General features: G+C 40.9%; 1 protein-coding gene across 4 annotated transcripts in view; it reads left to right on the top strand.

Annotated features, from left to right (window-relative positions):
* LOC109907949 (thymocyte selection-associated high mobility group box protein TOX) overlaps nucleotides 1-21,213 on the top strand; it is a 134,204-nt gene that overhangs the window by 51,776 nt on the left and 61,215 nt on the right. For 2 of the 4 annotated variants that reach the window (XM_020506260.2, XM_020506262.2), the window contains one exon: nucleotides 12,228-12,323. The exons of the other annotated variants lie outside the window; for them this stretch is intronic. In XM_020506260.2, coding sequence (XP_020361849.1) covers nucleotides 12,228-12,323 — 96 coding nt within the window. The remainder of the gene's footprint in view (nucleotides 1-12,227; nucleotides 12,324-21,213) is intronic. 4 annotated transcript variants of the gene reach the window in all.

Below are 21,213 nucleotides of genomic sequence, written 5' to 3'. Positions count from 1 at the left end.
GAAAAAGGGGAGGCTTGCAAGCTGAAGAACACCATCCCAACCATGAAGCACGGGGATGGCAGCATCATGTTGTGGGGTTGCTTTGCTGCAGGAGGGACTGGTGAACTTCACAAAATAGATGGCATCGTGAGGCAGGAAAATTATGTGGATAAATTGAAGCAACATCTCAAGACATCAGTCAGGAAGTTAAAGCTTGGTCGCAAATGGGTCTTCCAAATGGACAATGACCCCAAGCATACTTCCAAAGTTGTGGCAAAATGGCTTAAGGACAACAAAGTCAAGGTATTGGAGGGGCCATCACAAAGCCCTGACCTCAATCCTATAGAACATTTGTGGGCAGAACTGAAAAAGCGTGTGCGAGCAAGGAGGCCTACAAACCTGACTCAGTTACACCAGCTTTATCAGGTAGAATCGGAGAATAGTCACCCAACTTATTGTGGGAAGCTTGCGGAACGCTACCTGAAACATTTGACCCAAGTTAAACAATTGATTGGTAATGCTACCAAATACTAATTGAGTGTATGTTAACTTCTGACCCACTGGGAATGTGATGAAAGAAATAAAAGCTAAAATAAATCATTCTCTCTACTATTATTCTGACATTTCACATTCTTAAAATAAAGTGGTGATCCTAACTGACCTAAGATAGGGTCTTTTTACTAGGATTAAATGTCAGGAATTGTGAAAAACTGAGTTTAAATACATTTGGCTAAGGTGTATGTAAACTTCCGACTTCAACGGTATATGGAAGCTTAAATACCCTGACTTAGTGAGATATAGGCTTAATCAAGCTAGTTGTCTCGATTACTTTCTTATGTCGTTCTCTCTGGCACCAAACATTTAAAAAGTGTTGATAGGGGACAGAATGCGGTCGGATCATCACGTATTTGACATATATATTACTCTTACAGAATTTCCACGTGGGCGAGGATATTGGACATTTAATCAAAGCCTACTGGATGATAACTTGTTTATAACTAGGACAGAATCATTTTTAACTGACTTTTTCCGACATAACATAGGTACAGCAGATCCCCTTATTGTATGGGACACTTTTACATGTGCCTTTAGAGGCTATGCAATTCAGTACTCATCTATAAAACATAAGATCAAGAGTCCATCTTTACAAAGGATGTTGATGGACTAACAGTACAGTTAGATAGAAATAAAAACTGTACCATAGAGGCATTGTCACGCCCTGACCTTAGAGAGCCTTTTTATTTCTCTATTTGGTTAGATCGGGGTGTGATTTGGGTGGGCATTCTAGTTTTCCCATTTCTTTGTTTGGCCTGGTATGGTTCCCAATCAGAGGCAGCTGTCTATTGTTGTCTCTGATTGGGGATCATACTTAGGCAGCCTTTTTTTCCCCCTTTAGTTTGTGGGATCTTGATTTTGTATAGGTGCTGGGTAGCCTGCAGAACTTTACGTTCATTTTGTATTTTGTTGTTTTTCAGTGTTAATTTTAAATAAAGTAAGATGTTCGCCTACCACGCTGTATTTTGGTCTAATTCATCTCACGAACGTAACAGGCATGGAGGAATTTATTCAAGAAATGATCCAGTGTGTCATGCATGATTCACCGAATGATATTTTAAAAGAGGAAGTAAAGTACTTTAGAAATATGTTTTTGTTTCAGTCTCCTCCATCTCCACTAACCAAAGTTAATTGTATGGATTTTTTCCCTATTAATAATGTAAAATTAACATATGTACAGAAAGACTCATGTGAAGGCCAAATTACAGAGGAGGAACTTCTTGATGCAATTAAAGCCTTTACGGCTGGGATAACTCCAGGGCTGGATGGCATACCAGTGGAAGTATACCAAACTTTTTTTTATATACTCAGAGGACCAATTTTAGCATGTTTTAACCACTCCTATATAAATGGTAGATTATCACCCAACAAGAAGGTCCGATTTCATTATTACTGAAACAGGATCCAAGTGGTATATATAAAGTCCAGTCCATTTAAAAAAATTGGAGGCGTCTTACACTTCAGTGTTGCGATAAAAAAATTCTAACTAAATGCTTGGTGCATAGAATTAAAAGGTTATTGTCAGATATTATTCATCCTAAATCAGACAGTTATTTTTTACAGGGACGATACATTGGAGATAATATAAGACAAGTACTGGAAACAATAGAATATTATGAAATATCAGGGACACCAGGCCTTGTTTTCAAAGCTGATTTTGAAAAGGCTTTTGATAAAGTATGACGGGGGTTTATACAGTGGGGCAAAAATCAGTGGTCTTGTATGTCTTCCATTTCCTAATAATTGCTCCCACAGTTGATTTCTTCAAACCAAGCTGCTTACCTATTGCAGATTCAGTCTTCCCAGCCTGGTGCAGGTCTACAATTTTGTTTCTGGTGTCCTTTGACAGCTCTTTGGTCTTGGCCATTGTGGAGTTTGGAGTGTGACTGTTTGAGGTTGTGGACAGGTGTCTTTTATACTGATAACAAGTTCAAACAGGTGCCATTAATACAGGTAACGAGTGGAGGACAGAGGAGCCTCTTAAAGAAGAAGTTACTGGTCTGTGAGAGCCAGAAATCTTGCTTGTTTGTAGGTGACCAAATACTTATTTTCCACCATAATTTGCAAATAAATTCATAAAGAATCCTACAATGTGATTTTCTGGATTTTTTTTCTCATTTTGTCTGTCATAGTTGAAGTGTACCTATGATGAAAATGACAGGCTTCTTTCATCTTTTTAAGTGGGAGAACTTGCAGAATTGGTGGCTGACTAAATACTTTTTTCCCCCACTGTATATAAATGCCTAGAATATTTACATTTTGGAGAATCTCTTATAAAATTTGTTAAAGTTATGTATAGTAACCCTAGGTGTAAAATAGTAAATAATGGCTACAACTCAGACATTTTTTAACACTCAAGTGTAGTAAAACAAGGTTGTCCACTATCGGCATATTTATTTATTATTGCCATTGAAATGTTAGCTGTTAAAATTAGATCCAAGAATAATATTATTGGATTAGAAATCCGTGGCTTAAGAACAAAAAGCCGTAGAAAGTTTGTTGCAATTTCAGTTTATTCCACCTGAAAAGACAGAACAAATAATACAACAAATATTGTGGATAAACTCAAAACACTAATTGATTATTTATGAAAATTAAAAAAAAAGGTATACTTTTTGAAAATTATATCATAATTAGGACTGGTGGAGTTATGTCACACATGCAGCTAACACAGACATATGGAAATCTCTGCTCTACCCAAAATTACAACTGACTAATTGCAGCATTACCACAAAAATGGAAGAGGCAAGTAGAAGGGGGAAAAAGTAAGGAACTTGTCTGTCGGCCCTGGATTAAAGACCATAAATGGTTAAAGAAAATTGTGATAAATAAAAACATATACCAATTTAATTTAGGGACCGAAAAATTGACAGCTGTGCCAAATAAATTGCAAAATAGTTGGGAAGAGATTTTCAATGTACCTATTCCATGGCACACGATTTATGAATTGACACGTAAAACAACGACAGATTCAAAACTTCAAATAATTTTTCCATTTAAATTATTATACAAAATGCTGGCAACCAATAGAATATATATATATATATATATATATATATATATATATATATATATATATATATATATATATATATATATATATAGGAGATACAATCTTCCCAGCTCTGCAGATTTTGCTGTGAGGAGGCAGTCATTAGATAATTTATTTTGGTACTGTCCACATGTAGCTCGTTTTTGGTCACAGGTCCAGGAATGGCTGAAGAATTGCAACATTTATCTAGAACTAACGCTGCAGATAGCAATACTGGGTGATTTGAAAAGTCATAGTCAATCAATCAATCAATAATATAATAATTATTTTAGAAAAAATGTTTATCTTTAATTTACACTCTATTTTTACCTGCTTTTTAAATCTGATTCTACAACTTGCATCAGTTACCTGATGTGGAATAGAGTTCCATGTAGACATGGCTCTATGTAGTACTGTGCGCCTCCCATAGTCTGTTCTGGACTTGGGGAATGTGAAGAGACCTCTGGTGGCATGTCTTGTGGGGTATGCATGGGTGTCCGAGCTGTGCGCTAGTATTTTAAACGGACAGCTCGGTACATTCAACTATTCAGCATATCTTACAAAAACAGGTCATGAAGAAGTCAGTCTCTCTTCCACTTTGAACCATGAGAGATTGACATGCACGTCATTATTGTTAGCTCTCAGTGTACTTTTTAGGGCCAGCCGTGCTGCCCTGTTCTGAGCCAACTGCAATTTTACCAAGTCCCTCTTTGTGGCACCTGACCGCATACTGAACAGTAGTCTCGGTGCGACAAAACCAGGGCCTGTAGGACCTGCCAGTGTTGTTAAGAAGGCAGAGCAGCGCTTTATTATGGACAGACTTCTCCCCATCTTAGCTACTGTTGTATCAATATGTTTTTTCCATGACCGTTTACAATCCAGGGTTACTCCAAGCAGTATAGTCACATTAACTTGCTCAATTTCCACATTATTCATTACGAGATGTAGTTGAGGTTTATGGTTTAGTGAATGATTTGTCCCAAATACAATGCTTTTTAGTGTTGGAAATATTTAGAACTAACGTATTCCTTGCTATCCATTTCGAAACTAACTGCAGCTCTTTGTTGAGTGTTGCAGTCATTTCAGTCGCTGTAGTAGCTGTCGTGTATAATGTTGAGTCATCCGCATACATAGACACACTGGCCTTACTCAAAGCCAGTGGCATGTCGTTAGTAAAGATTGAAAAAAGCAAGGGGACTAAACAGCTACCCTATAATCTTTGGCTACATTGAATGTTTTCTCTTAGCTACTTCATGTAGCTAACATATTTTGCATCGGCTTGCAGCTGTGGTAGCATATAAGAAGGCTGAGTATTTTTATCAATCGCTGTTTGACCATCGACAATTTCATGCATCTAAGATGGTAGAAGCGGACGCTGATGTGGATTGTGAATCTAATGGCGGTAGAATCAAGGAGAATTTGAATAATGTCCAAAATAATGGAAAACGAAGCAAAGTAGTGTATAGTCCTCAGAATGACCTTCTGAGGACTACGGTTTATTAATGAGCAGCTGATTGGATTGAAGAATCCATTTGAGATAGCCAAACTGGTGGAGAGAGTGCTGGGAAAAGTGAAGGCTGTGAGGATCACGAGAGGCGGCTTGTTTAGATCTTTTGTAGTTTTGAGGATCAGAGGTAACGTGTGTTGCGTCTCATCCGATTTGACAAGTTAGATGTGTCGTGTGTGTCTCTTCGGAACAGGGCACCCCTCAAGGGGGTAATATCTGGCGTCTCGTAGGAAGTCAATGTTGAAGAGATGAAAAATATTCCTGGAGTGATTGATGCACGATGGATGAATCTGGTTGTGAATGATTAAAAAGTGAAGAGTCTATCAGTTCTTTTGTTTTTTGATATGCAGTCTCTCCCTACTCAAGTGCAGTTGGGGTATATAAACTACAGAGTCTAAGCATTTATCCCAAGACCAATGCAGCAAGATCACTGTAAATGTTTTGGACATGTTTTAAGTGTTTGCAGAAGGGAGATGCCGAGATGTCCAAGTTGCCGAAAGATCACGTCATCAAATCAAATCAAATTGATTTATAAAGCCCTTCTTACAACAGCTGATGTTACAAAGTGCTGTACAGAAACCCAACCTAAAACCCCAAACAGCAAGCAATGCAGGTGTAGAAGCACGGTGGCTAGGAAAAACTCCCTAGAAAGGCCAGAACCTAGGGAGAAACCTAGAGAGGAACCAGGCTATGTCATGTATTTTAAAAGTTCTGAAAATGTGACATGTTGCAATTGTGGGAACCCATGAAGCCATGTCTTTTGAATGCCCGACAAGGGTGAAAGCGATTGAGGTAGATATCATTGTGGATGCGGCGGAGTGGTTCCTGGGACTGAAAGATCTCTCGGCGGATGAGTTGCATGGAGTATTGTCACAAGCCGTACCACTCTCTCAGGCCCTAGAGCCTGAGAAGGGAGCTATGGAGATTTAAAAGAAGGAAGAAGTGGGAGTTTGGTTTTGTTTTGTCAATGTACTTTTTTTATTTGGGTGGATTAAGTTAGTTTTCCCTATCACGTATGGATTTTTTCCCCCTTGTTTTTTCAACCCGTCCAGTTGGTGGCGGCAATACACCTTTTTGTGTTGTAGTCTGCCATAAAACCCACAGAAGAAGACGAAGAAGAACATTTTCTTGCTTTGAATTAAAAGATACTGTTGCACAAACAATATGCTGATTTACGTCTACACCATCACTGGTATTTATCAGGCCAAATAGCTAATTACGTTTGCTCTGACTCAGTACATTTATTAGCTAGCAAGGAATTAGCATTAGCGGCTAACAAGAAACACAAACTAATAGTGTAATTATAGGATGCTAGTGGATTTATATTAAGAAGCAAAGTAAAAACAGCATATTGTCATCAATGTTGTTGCATGTGCTGCATTGACCATGCAGACTGAACGCAAGTGTCTCGTGGTTGAGAAACAACAAATGGGCTCCTTGAGTGGGGCTAGGTCTGTGTGGAAAGCGGCATGGAGAGAGATGAGTCAAGTACCTTAGTAAACTATAAAAATGGATGTTACACACGGCACATCATATTTAACAAACCAAACATTCAAATACTGTTATAGAAAGTAAAGTAAAAACTCAAACCGGTCCTTGCATCAATACCAGTATACCGCCCAGTCCTACTGACATAACTTTGTCACTCATTATTATGACGTTTTGCACATTGCAAACATATAACAAACACTTCAGTGAAGAGAGCAGCAGGGTCCACAAAGAAAAGTAGCTGTAAGAAAAGATACTGTCAGACATTACAGCATCATTCACTTTATTGGTCCACGAGGGGCTGGATTCCTCTCTAATTGAAGTTGTTATGGTCATTGGGATTGTTCTGTTGGTCACATAAGCCACGCTATCTCAATCAAGCACAGATAAAGTACACTGCTCAAAAAAAATAAAGGGAACACTTAAACAACACAATGTAACTCCAAGTCAATCACACTTCTGTGAAATCAAACTGTCCACTTAGGAAGCAACACTGATTGACAATACATTTCACATGCTGTTGTGCAAATGGAATAGACAACAGGTGGAAATTATAGGCAATTAGCACAGACCACTTCTCAGTTCCTATGCTTCCTGGCTGATGTTTTGGTCACTTTTGAATGCTGGCGGTGCTTTCACTCTAGTGGTAGCATGAGACGGAGTCTACAACCCACACAAGTGGCTCAGGTTGTGCAGCTCATCCAGGATGGAACATCAATGCGAGCTGTGGCAAGAAGGTTTGCTGGGTCTGTCAGTGTAGTGTCCAGAGCATGGAGGCGGTACCAGGAGAAAGGCCAGTACATCAGGAGACGTGGAGGAGGCCGTAGGAGGGCAACAACCCATTTCCATTGATAATTTTTGTGTGATTGTGTTGTCAGCACATTCAACTATGTAAAGAAAAAAGTATTTAATAAGAATATTTCATTCATTCAGATCTAAGATGTGTTATTTTAGTGTTCCCTTTATTTTTTTGAGCAGTGTATTTGAAATGATTTCAAATAGTATGTGTGCCAGGATTGGGCTTAATTCAGAATTTTGGAATTGACTCCCATTCAACCCATGAGTTGAAATTGCAATTGAATTGGCCACTGCACAGGCTGTAGCATTTGAATTAGAGTTTGAGTGACAGGAACAGCGGCGATTTGAGCATGTAAATCTTGGTGGGGCAAAAACAAATTATGCATGTCAGCAAAGCCACAACACTAAACAATACATTAATTGGACTATAACGGTGCCCACAAACTGTTAGGGCCTACATAAAGCTGTCCCAACAGCACTACCAACACCTTACCACTGCTCCACCTTGCTATCAGCAGAGCCTTGTCTGGCAGCGAAACAGTACTGCCTTTAAAAAAACATAGCTGATATGGCTGACTTGTTTAAATAAATGTGTTTTCTACTGACAATTGAAACCACATTTGAAACCACCATTGGGCGGTAGGTAGCCTAGTGGTTAGAGCATTGGGCTAGTAACCAAAAGGTTGCTGGATTGAATCCCAGAGTTGACAAGGTAAACATCTGTTGTTCTGCCCCTGAACAAGGCAGTTAACCTACTCGGTGGTATACTGGTATTGATGCACCTGCTGTTCCCTGGTAGACTGTCATTGTAATTAAGAATTTGTTCTTAACTGACTTGCCTAGTTAAATAAATAAATAAACATGTAAATGTGCAAACTATGGCATAAGGGAATGACGACGATATGAGGCAATCTGTCATTTCTATTAAGACATTAATGAGCGAGCTAGCATGGACGTTGTCAATGTAACTATTTGTTCAGCACTTTTTAAATGTACAGCGATCGAAATCAGAACATGGGCCGTTCTTACAATATTCTCCCTGTACACCAAGTTAGACCCGTAGGATAAATAACGGGCCATATAAGCAGACAATATTCAATGATTACATTTCTCTAAAACAGGCTATAGGCTACAGGTGCACGTGCACCACCAAGTCAGAACAGTAGGCGAAAGAGGGGAAAAGATTAATTAGCGTGAGGCACATGGGCAACAGCTTGCTACACCACATACGCCAAGTATTACTTTCTTAGCTACAGTATACATATCTCCCTGGCATATTACATAATTGATGCAGCAGCATACAAGACATTTTTGGACTCACCTTGTGTAAACCCATTGTTGAACTCATTGTTGAATTTGCGATTACCAACTTCTTGTGTAAAGTTTATGGCCGATGTGCACCGATACGTTTTATCTATAATTTCTCTTCATTATTTCTCTTCATATGACAAGAGGATTTGAAAAGGATTTGCCAGTAGATTGTCGACTTGATTCATGATGCTGACTGCTAGCTAAGATTTTGAATGTATGATGTTCACATGATCAGTTCAATCGAAGCTACTGTACATATAACGTGATTTGACGTAATATTATCTGTGCCCAATGACCTTGAGCCTTCTTGGATAGGCACTTCTAATGTATTTCTATGTCAATACCCAAAGGGCTCGAATTCTCGAGGTCTCCCCTTAGACTTTGCGGTGACGTAGTTTCCCCATGAGTGACAGAACACTGAGCCAATCATGGCGCAACGCTCCGTATTTTCTGCTGGCTTGCCCCACCACCACAGAAGCACTGGCCTGAGCTGCCTTACTTAAGAAAGCAAAAAAAGAGACCATGTTTATATGCAGCTTTATTAACTCAGTGATATATATACACTACTGTTCAAAGGTTTGGGGTCACTTAGAAATGTCCTTGTTTTTGAAAGAAAAGCACATTTTTTTGTCCATTAAAGGAACATCAAATTGATCAGAAATACAGTGTAGACATTGTTAATGTTGTAAATGACTATTGTAGCTGGAAACGGCTGATTTTTTTATGGAATATCTAGGCGTACAGAGGCCCATTATCAGCAACCATCACTCCTGTATTCCAATGGCATTGTGTTAGCTAATCCAAGTTTATAATTTTAAAAGGCTAATTGATCATTAGAAAACCCTTTTGCCATTATGTTAGCACAGCTGAAAACTGTTGTTCTGATTAAAGAAGCAGTAAAACTGGCAATCTTTATACTAGTTGTGTATCTGGAGCATCAGCATTTGTGGGTTCGATTACAGGCAAAAAATGGCTAGAAACAAAGGACTTTCTTCTGAAACGTTTCAGTCTATTCTTATTCTGAAAAATGAAGGACATTCCATGCGAGAAATTGCCAAGAAACTGAAGCTCTCATACAACGCTGTGTACTACTCCCTTCACAGAACAGTGCAAACTGGCTCTAACAATAGTAGAAAGAGTGGGAGACCCCGGTGCACAACTGAGTAAGGGGACATGAACATTCGTGTGCCTAGTTTGAGAAACAGACACCTCACAAGTCCTCAACTGGCAGCTTCATTAAATAGTACCCGCAAAACACCAGTCTCAACATCAACAGTGAAGAGGCGACTCCGGGATGCTGGCCTTCTAGGCAGAGTTGAGAGTTGCAAAGAAAAAGCCAAATCTCAGACTGGCCAATAAAAATAAAAGATTAAGATGGGCAAAAGAACACAAACACTGGACACAGGACCTCTACCTAGAAGGCCAGCATCAATATGTCGCCTGGTATGGAAAAGAGATGAGATGGAAGCGAACATCCGCTTGTGTTAGTCATATTTGCTAAACCAGGTATAATTGAAAATTTAACCAATCTAGTGAAGTATTTTACAGAGATGATTTACTGTCTCATAGGGATCTTTGATACTTTGAAAGAAATGTAACCCGAGGCAATATTCATTAACTGTAAATAATTGAGCGGCTTGGAAAGTGTATCACCAAGGTGAAATTAGCCTCTTATTATTTTATAAAGTTTGTGTTCCTAGGGCTTTCCAGTTAGGATTATAAAAAATGTACAGCCCTCCAACAAATTACTCACTAGAATGATTCGCTATGGGCCTTTAAAACAACCCAATCAGCTCCATATTGTTTCAAATTGATCAAATGTGATGTTGCCCTCTGTCTCGTCTTTGTCTAGTACAGAGGATAGCTTGGTATGTCCTTTATCTCCTGTGCCTTCTATATTTCTAACTACACCCATTATTTTTAACATTTATATTTGAGTAATTAAAGGAGACTCTCTTGTTCTTAGAGACCTACAATAAGTGCATTCAAATAATGAGAAGTAACCATATCATACAAACATTGCAAGTAAAACCTTCTTCAAAGGTTCAAAGAAATTGTATTTGAAGAGTTTCTTAAAAATGATTTCCATTTTGGGACCTACTTGGATTGATCCACTTATTCTCCCAATAGGGGGTAATGGAGCTCCTCATTGAGCCAGGCAGGCGACAGGCCGGTAGATAAGTAGCCAGGGCTCACACGCGCCAGCTCTCCTAGGGGAAGCCTCACTGGCAAACAAACACATCTACCCTCTGCCAACGTTGAGTGAATCAGCGTCTTTTTTTCTTCTTTCATTTTTACCTCAGGGAGCATCTCGCAAATGGAATTTGTTTACATTAGCTAACACCAGGCTAATTTATTAACCGTTTGCGAACCCATATGAGTTTTATGAAGGTTTCACCTCTCTTTACCTCATGTGTTTTTTCTTGTCTCTCGCATTCTCTCTCTCTTTGTATCACCAGAGTACTTTTGCATTGAGTCTCAGCAGTACCAGTGCGGGGGTGGCATCTGAGACTGAGACTTTATTTAACATTTTATTCACCCACAAACCATGTGACAAACGAGAAATGGGGCAGCTGTCAATGCCTCAATTGGTTATTTTGCAGTGTCCTTTAAGGTGATAGGCCACAGCCACACCACGTTTTGAGGCCCGGGTTTCGGTATGTGTGCCTCGGCTTCACAAATTGTGTTCCAAACTGCTTTACAGTAAAGCAGTGTTGTGTTGGTAGATGTGCGTAAGTGTGGTGCTCAGAGGTGTGCATACATTATGAAATGTGTTGGTCTGTGTATGTGTGGTGGTTGTGTGTGTGTGATTGTAGGCCTATGTGTGTGTCTGTGAGTGTGTAGTGTTTGTTCTCATGTGTGTTTTTGTGGGTTTGGTTGTGTGTGTGTGTGTGTGTGTGTGTGTGTGTGTGTGTGTGTGTGTGTGTGTGTGTGTGTGTGTGTGTGTGTGTGTGTGTGTGTGTGTGTGTGTGAATGTGTGCCTGTGCGTGTGCGTGTGCGTGTGTGTGTGTGTGCCTGTGAGTGAGGTGTCTGTTCTCATGTGTGAGTTTTTGTGTGTGTGTTTGTGTATGTATGTTTGATTATGTATCCTCTCTAGTTGCAGTTCAAAGTGATCCCTCTTTTCCATCATTCATCCTAACCCGTATAGACTTCTCTAGTTTGGTCAGACAGCCACTACTATGAGGCCTGGGAGCTCCATGGCTCTTCCCTAGTCTCCAAAGCCTTGGCTCTGTGTCAGTGTTCAACCCGACTCTTCTGGGAATTGGGGGGGCACCGGGAAGAGGGCTGTAAGGGGGTGGCAGAGGATGTCAGCTCATTAAGCTCCATTCTTCCCGTGCAGCGTGGCACTGTATGGAACCACTGTTTGAGACCCATGTCATTACCCCTCGGCTCCCCCTGCACGCGTGGGGAGGGAACGGTGAGAGAGTGGAGGATATTTTGGGGCTTGATATATTCCTTTTGAAAATGCCCTGCTTGTAACTCCGATCTAAAGGGCTTCCCTCTCCTTTCCTCCCCCTCCTTCTGTTCTCTCTCTACCTCCTGTCTCTCTCACCACAGGCCCGGTACGGTGCGGGTGGAAGAGGTGTTCACCTCCTCCACGGTACCCCACCCCCAGGCTCCAACCCAGCTGGGAAAAGACTGCCCACTGCTGGGGTGAGATATGGCTAAGGCCCCCCTAACCTCCTACCTCTATGCTAAAGCCCCAGAGGGTGTTCCCCAGGGGTTGGTACTGAGCCCCTTGTAGGTTCAGAAGGTTTTGATCCATGAATTAACACTCCCTAGACTCTAGAGTTAGCACATTAGTGGTCCTCTAGCATGCCAACAAGCAAACCCAGAGGCACTTATATGCAGGGCAGGTACACACACCATTTATTTATTTACCATAGAGAACAAGTAGCAGTTTAGCTAATATGCTCTTCTTGTATGTTCTACTTTTGTTGTCTATTATACATTTAATAGGATATCATGGTCATAAACACATGTAGGGATTTCTCAAAGGATCTTTGTGACGTTTTATACGGCCGGGTAATTTTTGTAGGACATCTCACTGGAAGTTGCACTGAGAGTATGTTTATATTGTTCTTGTGCTCCAATTATTTATATTCTAGAGGGTTCCCATTGATAGTAAATATGGAAATAATATTTAAAGCACACACACACTGCTCCGTACTCATCGAGACTCCAACCACTCTAGTAGTCATTGTAACCATCCCTTATGTTTCCCCCGTGGTTGTTCTCAGTTGTTTTCACACGGAACCATGCAGGGAGAAAAGAAGCCCGAGATGTAAATAGACTGATACACTTCCCTTGCTGGTAATGATTTCTTTTTGTCACTGCCAGAACAGTCAAAACTTCAGCTGCGCTTTTTTTCCTCTCTTCTTTCTGTTCCTTTTCTCTTTCATACGTTCATATGGTGCAGGGAGGCACGAGAGCAGTAGATCGCATTCAGATAACCAATTATATGCTGGAGAAAAACTAACGTACCCCCCTATCTGATGTTGCGGCGAGCAGAGGCAAAGAGCTGGGGTAATGTGACATTCACTCTGCCCTTCATCTCCCCATCGCTGTTTGCCAGATTCAGTTAAAAGTGGGTTCTGCTGTACATCCTCTACCCCGCCAGAGAAACCTCACTGACACATACACACACGCGTGCACACACACACACGTGTAAACGCGCACACAAACGTGCACACACACATACACCCACAAACACACACACAAACAAAGAAATGGCAGACACCCGCTCACACCATCCCCTTCCCCCTCCATGGCTGCACCTTACCGTTACATTAGAATGTGTGTCTGTGGATGGGTGCAGTAGATATACCAATGGTTTGTTTTATGTGTCTGTCTGTGTGTGTGTGTGTGTGTGTGTGTGTGTGTGTGTGTGTGTGTGTGTGTGTGTGTGTGTGTGTGTGTGTGTCTGTGTGTGTCCATGTGTGCTTGCGTGTGGCGTTCAGTGTCTGTGTTCAGTGTTTATCTACCTCTCCACTTGTTACCCTATGCATGCTCATGTTTAGGTTTCTGATAGTTCACAGGTTAGCCCACACTACAGTATATGAGCTAACACAGTTGAACCTAAGGAAGTCCTCTTATCCCCTGTTCATGCTAAGACTAAAGTGGCAGGCTAGTTATATTTTGCTCATTAATTCTAAGTGTTTCCCCCGACACAGGTTAATAGGTGGGCTGTCAGAGGCCATAGTGGCTGGATGGGTAAAGACAGATTGGGTGAAACACATTTTCCAGGGGACTCAAGGGGAATGTTTTATAGGGGCTCTTTTACTCACGTTCACTTTCTCTCATGTATACACACATCCTTGTTCACACTGTCAAAGCAACAGACACTCAAGCTCACGAAGAAGCACACACGGATGCATGCACCCTCACACACATAAAAGACTTGCAAACATAGACCAAGAACTCACTGAATATAAACAGTATTTATTATACAGCTATTTTACATTTCATATGTGGGCTGTTGAGGCCTTTTGTTATACTATGGCAGTAGTTTTGAATTTTGTTTCCCGTTTTGAACATATTCTCTACTATTGTCTTAACTCCAAACTCTATCCACCAGTATTGTAAAATTATAATTTTTTATAATGGGAGTGAGTTGAAAAGCTTGGAGTTGAAAATGGTCACAGTGGCCAAATCAAATCGGGCAAAAAGAAAAAACATCTCTCAAAACTGATTCCATCTTTCTTTCAACTATTGACCTGTGAGCGTTGCTTGAATGGGAGATTTTTATCCTATTGTACGCGCTCACAGTGAAAACAAGACCTTATTTAGCGCCACCCCACCCAACCCCATTCCATAGCGCCTTTCTCTTCAATCTCTCTTTCAATCTCTCTATTGTTCAAACTCGGCTGTGTTGTGGTGGTTCGACTGCAACAGCAAGTGGATGGATGACAACCATCTCAGCTGGCTGCCATTTTCTTTTTACATATTTGCAGTGTAAACATGCCTCCATAGTTTGTCATCCTTCTTTTGCTCTTTAAATTATCATTATTTTAGAATGAAAACATTATTTTATGCGTTAGCACTACATTGATGTGTCGACCAAATAATGCTACCAACAGAATATATTCTCTTTGAGTCTCTGTATTTATTGTCATAGAGTTGAATATTGTTGTCTTCAAGTCAGTTTGTTGGAGCATTAGGCCAACCTTGCTTACTGGTAGTAGTTTGATCCTAAGGTTAGCTAAAACCGTTTTTCATTGAAATTGTAGTGGGATTCGGGTATAATGCCACACAGTTTGACACTCGCCCTACTAACTCGTGTGGAGTGCTAATTATAGACAGTCATACACTATATTTTAAAAAGTATTTGGACACCCATTAAAATGAGTGGCCACACCTGTTGCTGACAGGTGTATATAATCGAGCACACGAGCACACGGCCATGCAATTTCCATAGACAAACATTGGCAGTAGAATGGCCTTACTGGCCTTACTGAAGAGCTCAGTGACTTTCAACGTGGCACAGTCATAGGATGCCACCTTTTCAACAAGTCAGTTTGTCAAATTTCTGCCCTACTAGAGCTGCCCCGGTCAACTGTAAGTGCTGTTATTGTGAAGTGGAAACGTCTAGGGGCAACAACGTCTCAGCCATGAAGTGGAAAGCCACACAACCTCACAGAACGGGCCTGCTGAGTGCTGAAGAGTGTAGCATGTAAAAATGGTCTGTCTTCGGTTGCAACACAGTTCCAAACTGCCTCTGGAAGCAACGTCAGCAACTATTCGTTGGGAGCTTCATGAAATGGGTTTCCATGGCTGAGCAACCGCACACAAGCCTAAGATCACCAAGCGCAATGCCAAGCGTCGGCTGGAGTGGTGTAATGCTCGCTTCACCATCTGGCAGTCCGATGGATGAATTTGGGTTTGGCGGATGCCAAGAGAACGCTACCTGCCCGAATGTATAGTGCCAACTGTAAAGTTTGGTGAAGGAGGAATAATGGTCTGGGGCTGTTCTTCATGGTTCGGGCTAGGCTCCTCAGCATAAAATGGCATTCTAGACGATTCTGTGCTTCCAATTATGTGGCAACAGTTTGGGGAAGGCCCTTTCCTGTTTCAGAATGACACTGCCCTAATGACAAAGCTAGGTCCATACAGAAATGGTTTGTCGAGATCGGTGTGGAGGAACTTGACTAGCCTGCACAGAGCCCTGACCTCAACCCCATCGAACACCTTTGGGATGAATTGGAACGCCAACTGCGAGCCAGGCCTAATCTCCCAACATCAGTGCCCGACCTCACTAATGCTCTTGTAGCGGAATGGAAGCAAGTCCCAGCAGCAATGTTCCAACGTCTAGGGGAAAGCCTTCTCAGAAGAGTGGAGGCTGTTATAGCAGCAAAGAGGCGACCAACTCCACATTCTTTTGGTCATGTAATGTATCTGTAATATAGATCTGTGTACTAGGTATAGAAATAAATATTTGCATGCGCAAATGAATTGTGTGGTAGAGAGGAGAAAACAAAAGGTGGATTTGAGGCACTGTTGGTGGATTTGACCTAGCAGTGCTGGTGCAGCTCTGTCTGTGTAGTTAGGATCAAGCAGTCAGACCCAGGAAGAGGCCCCGTTTCCCCTTATCTAACGACAACAGAGCGCGTGTCGCCATGGCCACGGGCTGCACTCTTTATGGGCTTACGGCTGTGTGGGTGTGTGTCTGTGCATGTGTGTGTGTGTGTCTTTGTGTGTGTGCAATAAAACATTTTTATTTATTTATTTATTTTCTTTGTGACAGGTTGGGCCCTCTCAAAATTCAGTCACACATTGTTTCAGGAATTGTTTCAGGTTGAAGCTGGCGAGGACCTTCAGTTAATTGCACAGGAAAAGAAGGGGAGAAGAGGAAGATGGAGGAGTAGAGTGCTCAAACCGACATGCATATTGCATGAGTCCCTCCACCGCACCCCGTTCTTCACAGAATGGCTGAGCAGTGCTTGTTAATTCCGCTCGGTGAGAGAATTATTTTTGAAGAGTTAGTGTACTGTACTGGCAAAAGCTTTTAAAGTCACAAGTATCATACACTCACTCTTTATAGATTGTCTTATATAAATTGACAAAAAATAAATCACTGTCAAAATATTTTCCTTCTTCCATGGTAAACTGCGACACATTGTAGCCACCAATGTTAATGGTTCCGAGGCCACCTCGCCAGTGATTGAGATTTCAGTAACACATTCAACGTGTCGCCATAACGCCTTCAGTTCTCAGTCCTTTTTCTGATTGGTGCCTCAAATACAACCCAGTTGAGTGGTCTGATCGATCAGCCTATTTGTTTTCGTACTGCCATTTAGCAGTAGGCCTATGCTGCAAGGTAAAATGTGAAGTCATGTAATGTAGGGCTATGTAAGGTGTTTGTGTTGGCTAGCTTTGCTAGCCCACCAACAGGAATTGATTATTTTGTGTCATGGTGGGATAGCAGACCTGGGTTTGAATACTATTTGAAATCTTCAAATACTTTGAGCGTTTAGTTTAGCCTGATTGGAGTACCAAGGGTTAGCACTTTTGCCACTACTCTATTGGTTCTATTGTGCCAGGCGAGCTCAATCAAACCCAGATCACCTATTTGTAAGGATTGTAAATAAAGTTTTAAGCCAGGTCTATGAGATAGTTGTGTTGATATTCAAGAGGAAATTATATAACATTGAACAATCGCGCGAGTCAAGATGAGAAGACAGCAACATTGTGTTCGACCATTACATCTCTGTAAATATTACATGTATAAGCTAGTTAACATTACTTCCACCTCTGAGTTCATTATTTTTCAAGCTCCACGCTCATCGATGATGGCAAGGCCTGACCTAGTTCTGACTTCCTCTCTCTCTCCCCTTCTCTCTCTCCTATCTAATCTCTCTCGCTCTCTTTCCCAGTTCGTTCCATCTCTTTCTCTCCATCTCTCTCTCGCTCTCTCCCCATTTCACTCTCTCTCCCCATTTCTCTTTCTCCCCGTCTCTCACTCCCTCCCCGTCTCTCTCTCGCTCTCCCGTCTCTGTCTCTCTCACCGTCTCTCTGTCTCCCCGTCTCTGTCTCCCCATTTCTCTCTCTCCCCGTCTCTCTCTCCCCATTTATCTCTCTCCCCGTCTCTCTCTCCCCATCTCTGTCTCTCTCCCATCTCTCTCTCTCCATCTCTGTCTCTCTCCCGTCTCTCTCTCCACATTTCTCTCTCCCCGTCTCACTTTTCCCGTTTCTCTCTCTCTCTCTTCCTCCTCGTCTCTCTCTCCCTGTCTCTCTCTCGCTCCCTTTCGCTCTCTCTTTCTCCCCGTCTCCCTCTCTCTCCCTCCCTGTCTCCCTCTCTCCGTTTGTTAACATTGCCAAAGCAAAGTACATTATAAAGAAAAGTGAAATAAACATTACACTCACAAAAGTTCCAAAAGAATAAAGACATTTTAAATGTCATATTATGTGCAAATAGTTAAAGTTGAAGTTCATTATTTTTGAAGCTCCATGCTCATCGATGATGGTAAGGCCTGACCTAGTTCTGACTACCTCTCTCTCTCTTTCTCCCCATCTCTCTCTCGCTCTCCCTCCCCGTTTCGCTCTCTCTCCCCGTCTCTCCCTCCCTCCCTCCCTGCATTTGTTAACATTGCCAAAGCAAGTGAAGTAGACAATAAAATTAACAGGAAACATTGCACTCATTACAAATACATTTTAAATGTCATATTATGTGCAAATAGTTAAATTACAAAAGGGAAAATAAATAAACATAAATATGGGTTCTATTTACAATGGTGTTCTCTTCAATTCAATTGACTTTATTGACATGGCAAGTTCATTATTACTTACATTGTCAAGTATACGTATCGAAAAATAAAATAAAAATATATATTTATATATAATATATATATATATATATATTTATATATAAATAAATGGTGGGACCAACAGCAATAACAGCAACCAACAGCAATCTCTCTCCCTGTTTCTCTCTCACTCCATCTCTCATACATGCTCTCCCTCACTCTCTCTCTCTCTTTTTCTCTCCACCACATGTCACACTGGGAAACATTGCAAGTGGCGGTCCCTGCTGAACAATTACCATGCAAAGCAATCCAAATTGAGATGTTTCCCGAAAACAACATGTGTGTAATTACTGCTTAATGAGCCCCTTGTCTAGGCCGAATGCACAATTAGACCGGAAATGGGGAAGCACTGCCGGGGCCCACTGGAGAGGGAGGGAGAGAGAGAGAGGGAGGGGGAGAGAGCGGGAGGGGGGGGGGGGGGGGGGGAGAGAAGGAGAGAGAGTGGGAGAGAAGGAGAGAGAGAGAGAGGTTTCTGCAGTGAATGTGGAGTAATGGCTGCGCTGATAGCATTCTGCCGAGGATAAATTGGCATTTTAAAAGGGAGAGAGGCAGCGCAAGGAGAGCTAGAAGAGCAGAGAAAAAGCCTTACATTGGAATATATGTGCAGCCATGTTGAACCACAAAATGGCTGACCTTTCTCTGTTGTATTGGGGCCTTTTGGTGGTTGATTGGTAGTCGGTTCAATTTGAACATCAGATATCGTCCCAAGTCAGTGTTGAAAAGACAAGACTGTGACTACACAGATAAAGACTTACATTTTGTATCCATTTTTCAAAAGAAGAGGGTAAAAGGATCTAAAAATTGCTGTATTTGTTGACTGTACTATGAGACCTGACATGAGACCAGACTGAGTCTCTTCCAGCCTCACCTCTTTATGTAATTGCCGACTACAGTGGTTTTTGATAGATGAAATTCAACTCATATGTTGATGTACCGGAGAGGCTTTCATGAAACAATTATATCACCCCGTACCACTCATTGATCAAGGTATTGTACACATAATGTATGTTGTGCGATTTTGAAAGGAGATAGGCCAATGATTTCACCAAGATAAATGTCTGAACATATCATACCTATTCAAAGTGAACAGAATATAGGTGCTTGGCATTTAAACTGTTCTCGCCATAATATATACTTGGTCTTTTACCAAATAGGGATATCTTCTGTATACTACCTGACTGGCTCAATAATAATAATAAATGTAATGAACTTTTAACAAGGTGCTCCAGGTGACTACCTCATGAAGCTGGTTGAGAGAATGCCAAGAGTGTGCAAAGCTGTCATCAAGGGGAAGGGTGGTTACTTTGAAGAATCTAAAATATATATTGATTTGTTTAACACTTTTTTGGTTACTACATGATTCCATATGTGTTATTTCATAATTATTATTCTACATTGTAGAATAAAAAAATAAAAAAAAAATAAAAAATTATAATATTAACTTGAATGAGTAGGTGTGTCCAAACTTTTGACAACCAAAATGAATTATGATTGTGTTTCATGCCATGCTAAAATGTGTTAAATATATTATTGGAGACAAGAAACTGAGGTGTCAATAAGACATCTTATTTATGTGTCTGGGTGGTGAATCTATAGGGACGAATATTAATGTTTATTAGAATAAGCAAGTCGATCCTCACAAGGTTTCCTTGAGATGCATCATTAACCAACCATTGCTTCGGGCCACTGCTCCTTCCCCAGTCATTACTAGCAATAATTTGGTGTAAATTGTGAATCCCTCTCTGTCTTCTTTTCTCTGTATCTTTCATTCTCCCTGGCCGTGTCTGAAATCCATGTTGCCTACTACTTACTAAAACTGCATATTGTGTACTGATCAAACAACGTACTATTTAGAACACACTGTTTAGTAAAAAAAAACGTATGCAGTAAGCTACAAATATCAACATGCATCATCTAATGTGAAATTGCGTTGTTTCCCGCCATTCATTCATTCTAGTACAGCACGTCCCCTAATCTGATCATGGTTATGAATAGATGATTCTCTTCCTCAATAGCATGCAGTGAATTTGGACTAGATGACAACTGAAACAGTATGACATCCTCGCTCTCTTTCTATCGCTCTGTCTGTAGTAACTCATCTATCTATCTACTGTATCTACAGTGTCATTTTCTGTCAACGATCTTCACAAAATACTCTCATCTCAAAGTGGATTTAAAAAAAACTTTGTAAAAAAAAGAAGAAAAAAAGACAAATAAAACATGAATATATCTTAGTTAGATAAGTATTCAACCCCCTGGGTCAATACATGTTAGAATCTCCATTGGTAGCGATTACAGCTGTGAGTCTTTCTGGGTAAGTCTCTAAGAGCTTTCCACACCTGGATTGTGAAAACCTTTGCCCATTGTTTTTTTCAAAATTCTTCAAGCTCTGTCAAATTGGTTGTTGATCATTGCAAGACAACCATTTTCAGGTCTTGCCATAGATTTTCAAGCAGATTTAAGTCAATACTATAACTCGGCCACTCAGGAACATTCACTGTCTTCTTGGTAAGCAACTCCAGTGTAGATTTGGCCTTGTGTTTTAGGTTATTGTCCTGCTGAAAGGTGAATTAATCTCCCAGTGTTTGGTGGAAAGCAGACTGAACTAAATTTTCCTCCAGGACTTTGCCAGTACTTAGCTCCAGTCAGTTTATTTTTTATCCTTGTCAGAGTCGTGTGTATAGGTGGCAGGGAAGTCAGGCGCAGGAGAGTCAAACGGAGTGTAAAATGGAGTCTTTTAA

The sequence above is a fragment of the Oncorhynchus kisutch genome, linkage group LG17 (assembly GCF_002021735.2).
Source record: "Oncorhynchus kisutch isolate 150728-3 linkage group LG17, Okis_V2, whole genome shotgun sequence".
In the NCBI taxonomy this organism is placed as follows: Eukaryota; Metazoa; Chordata; class Actinopteri; order Salmoniformes; family Salmonidae; genus Oncorhynchus; species Oncorhynchus kisutch.
The sequence above is the reverse complement of the archived record's forward strand: the minus strand, read 5'-3'. Positions and strand labels throughout refer to the sequence as shown.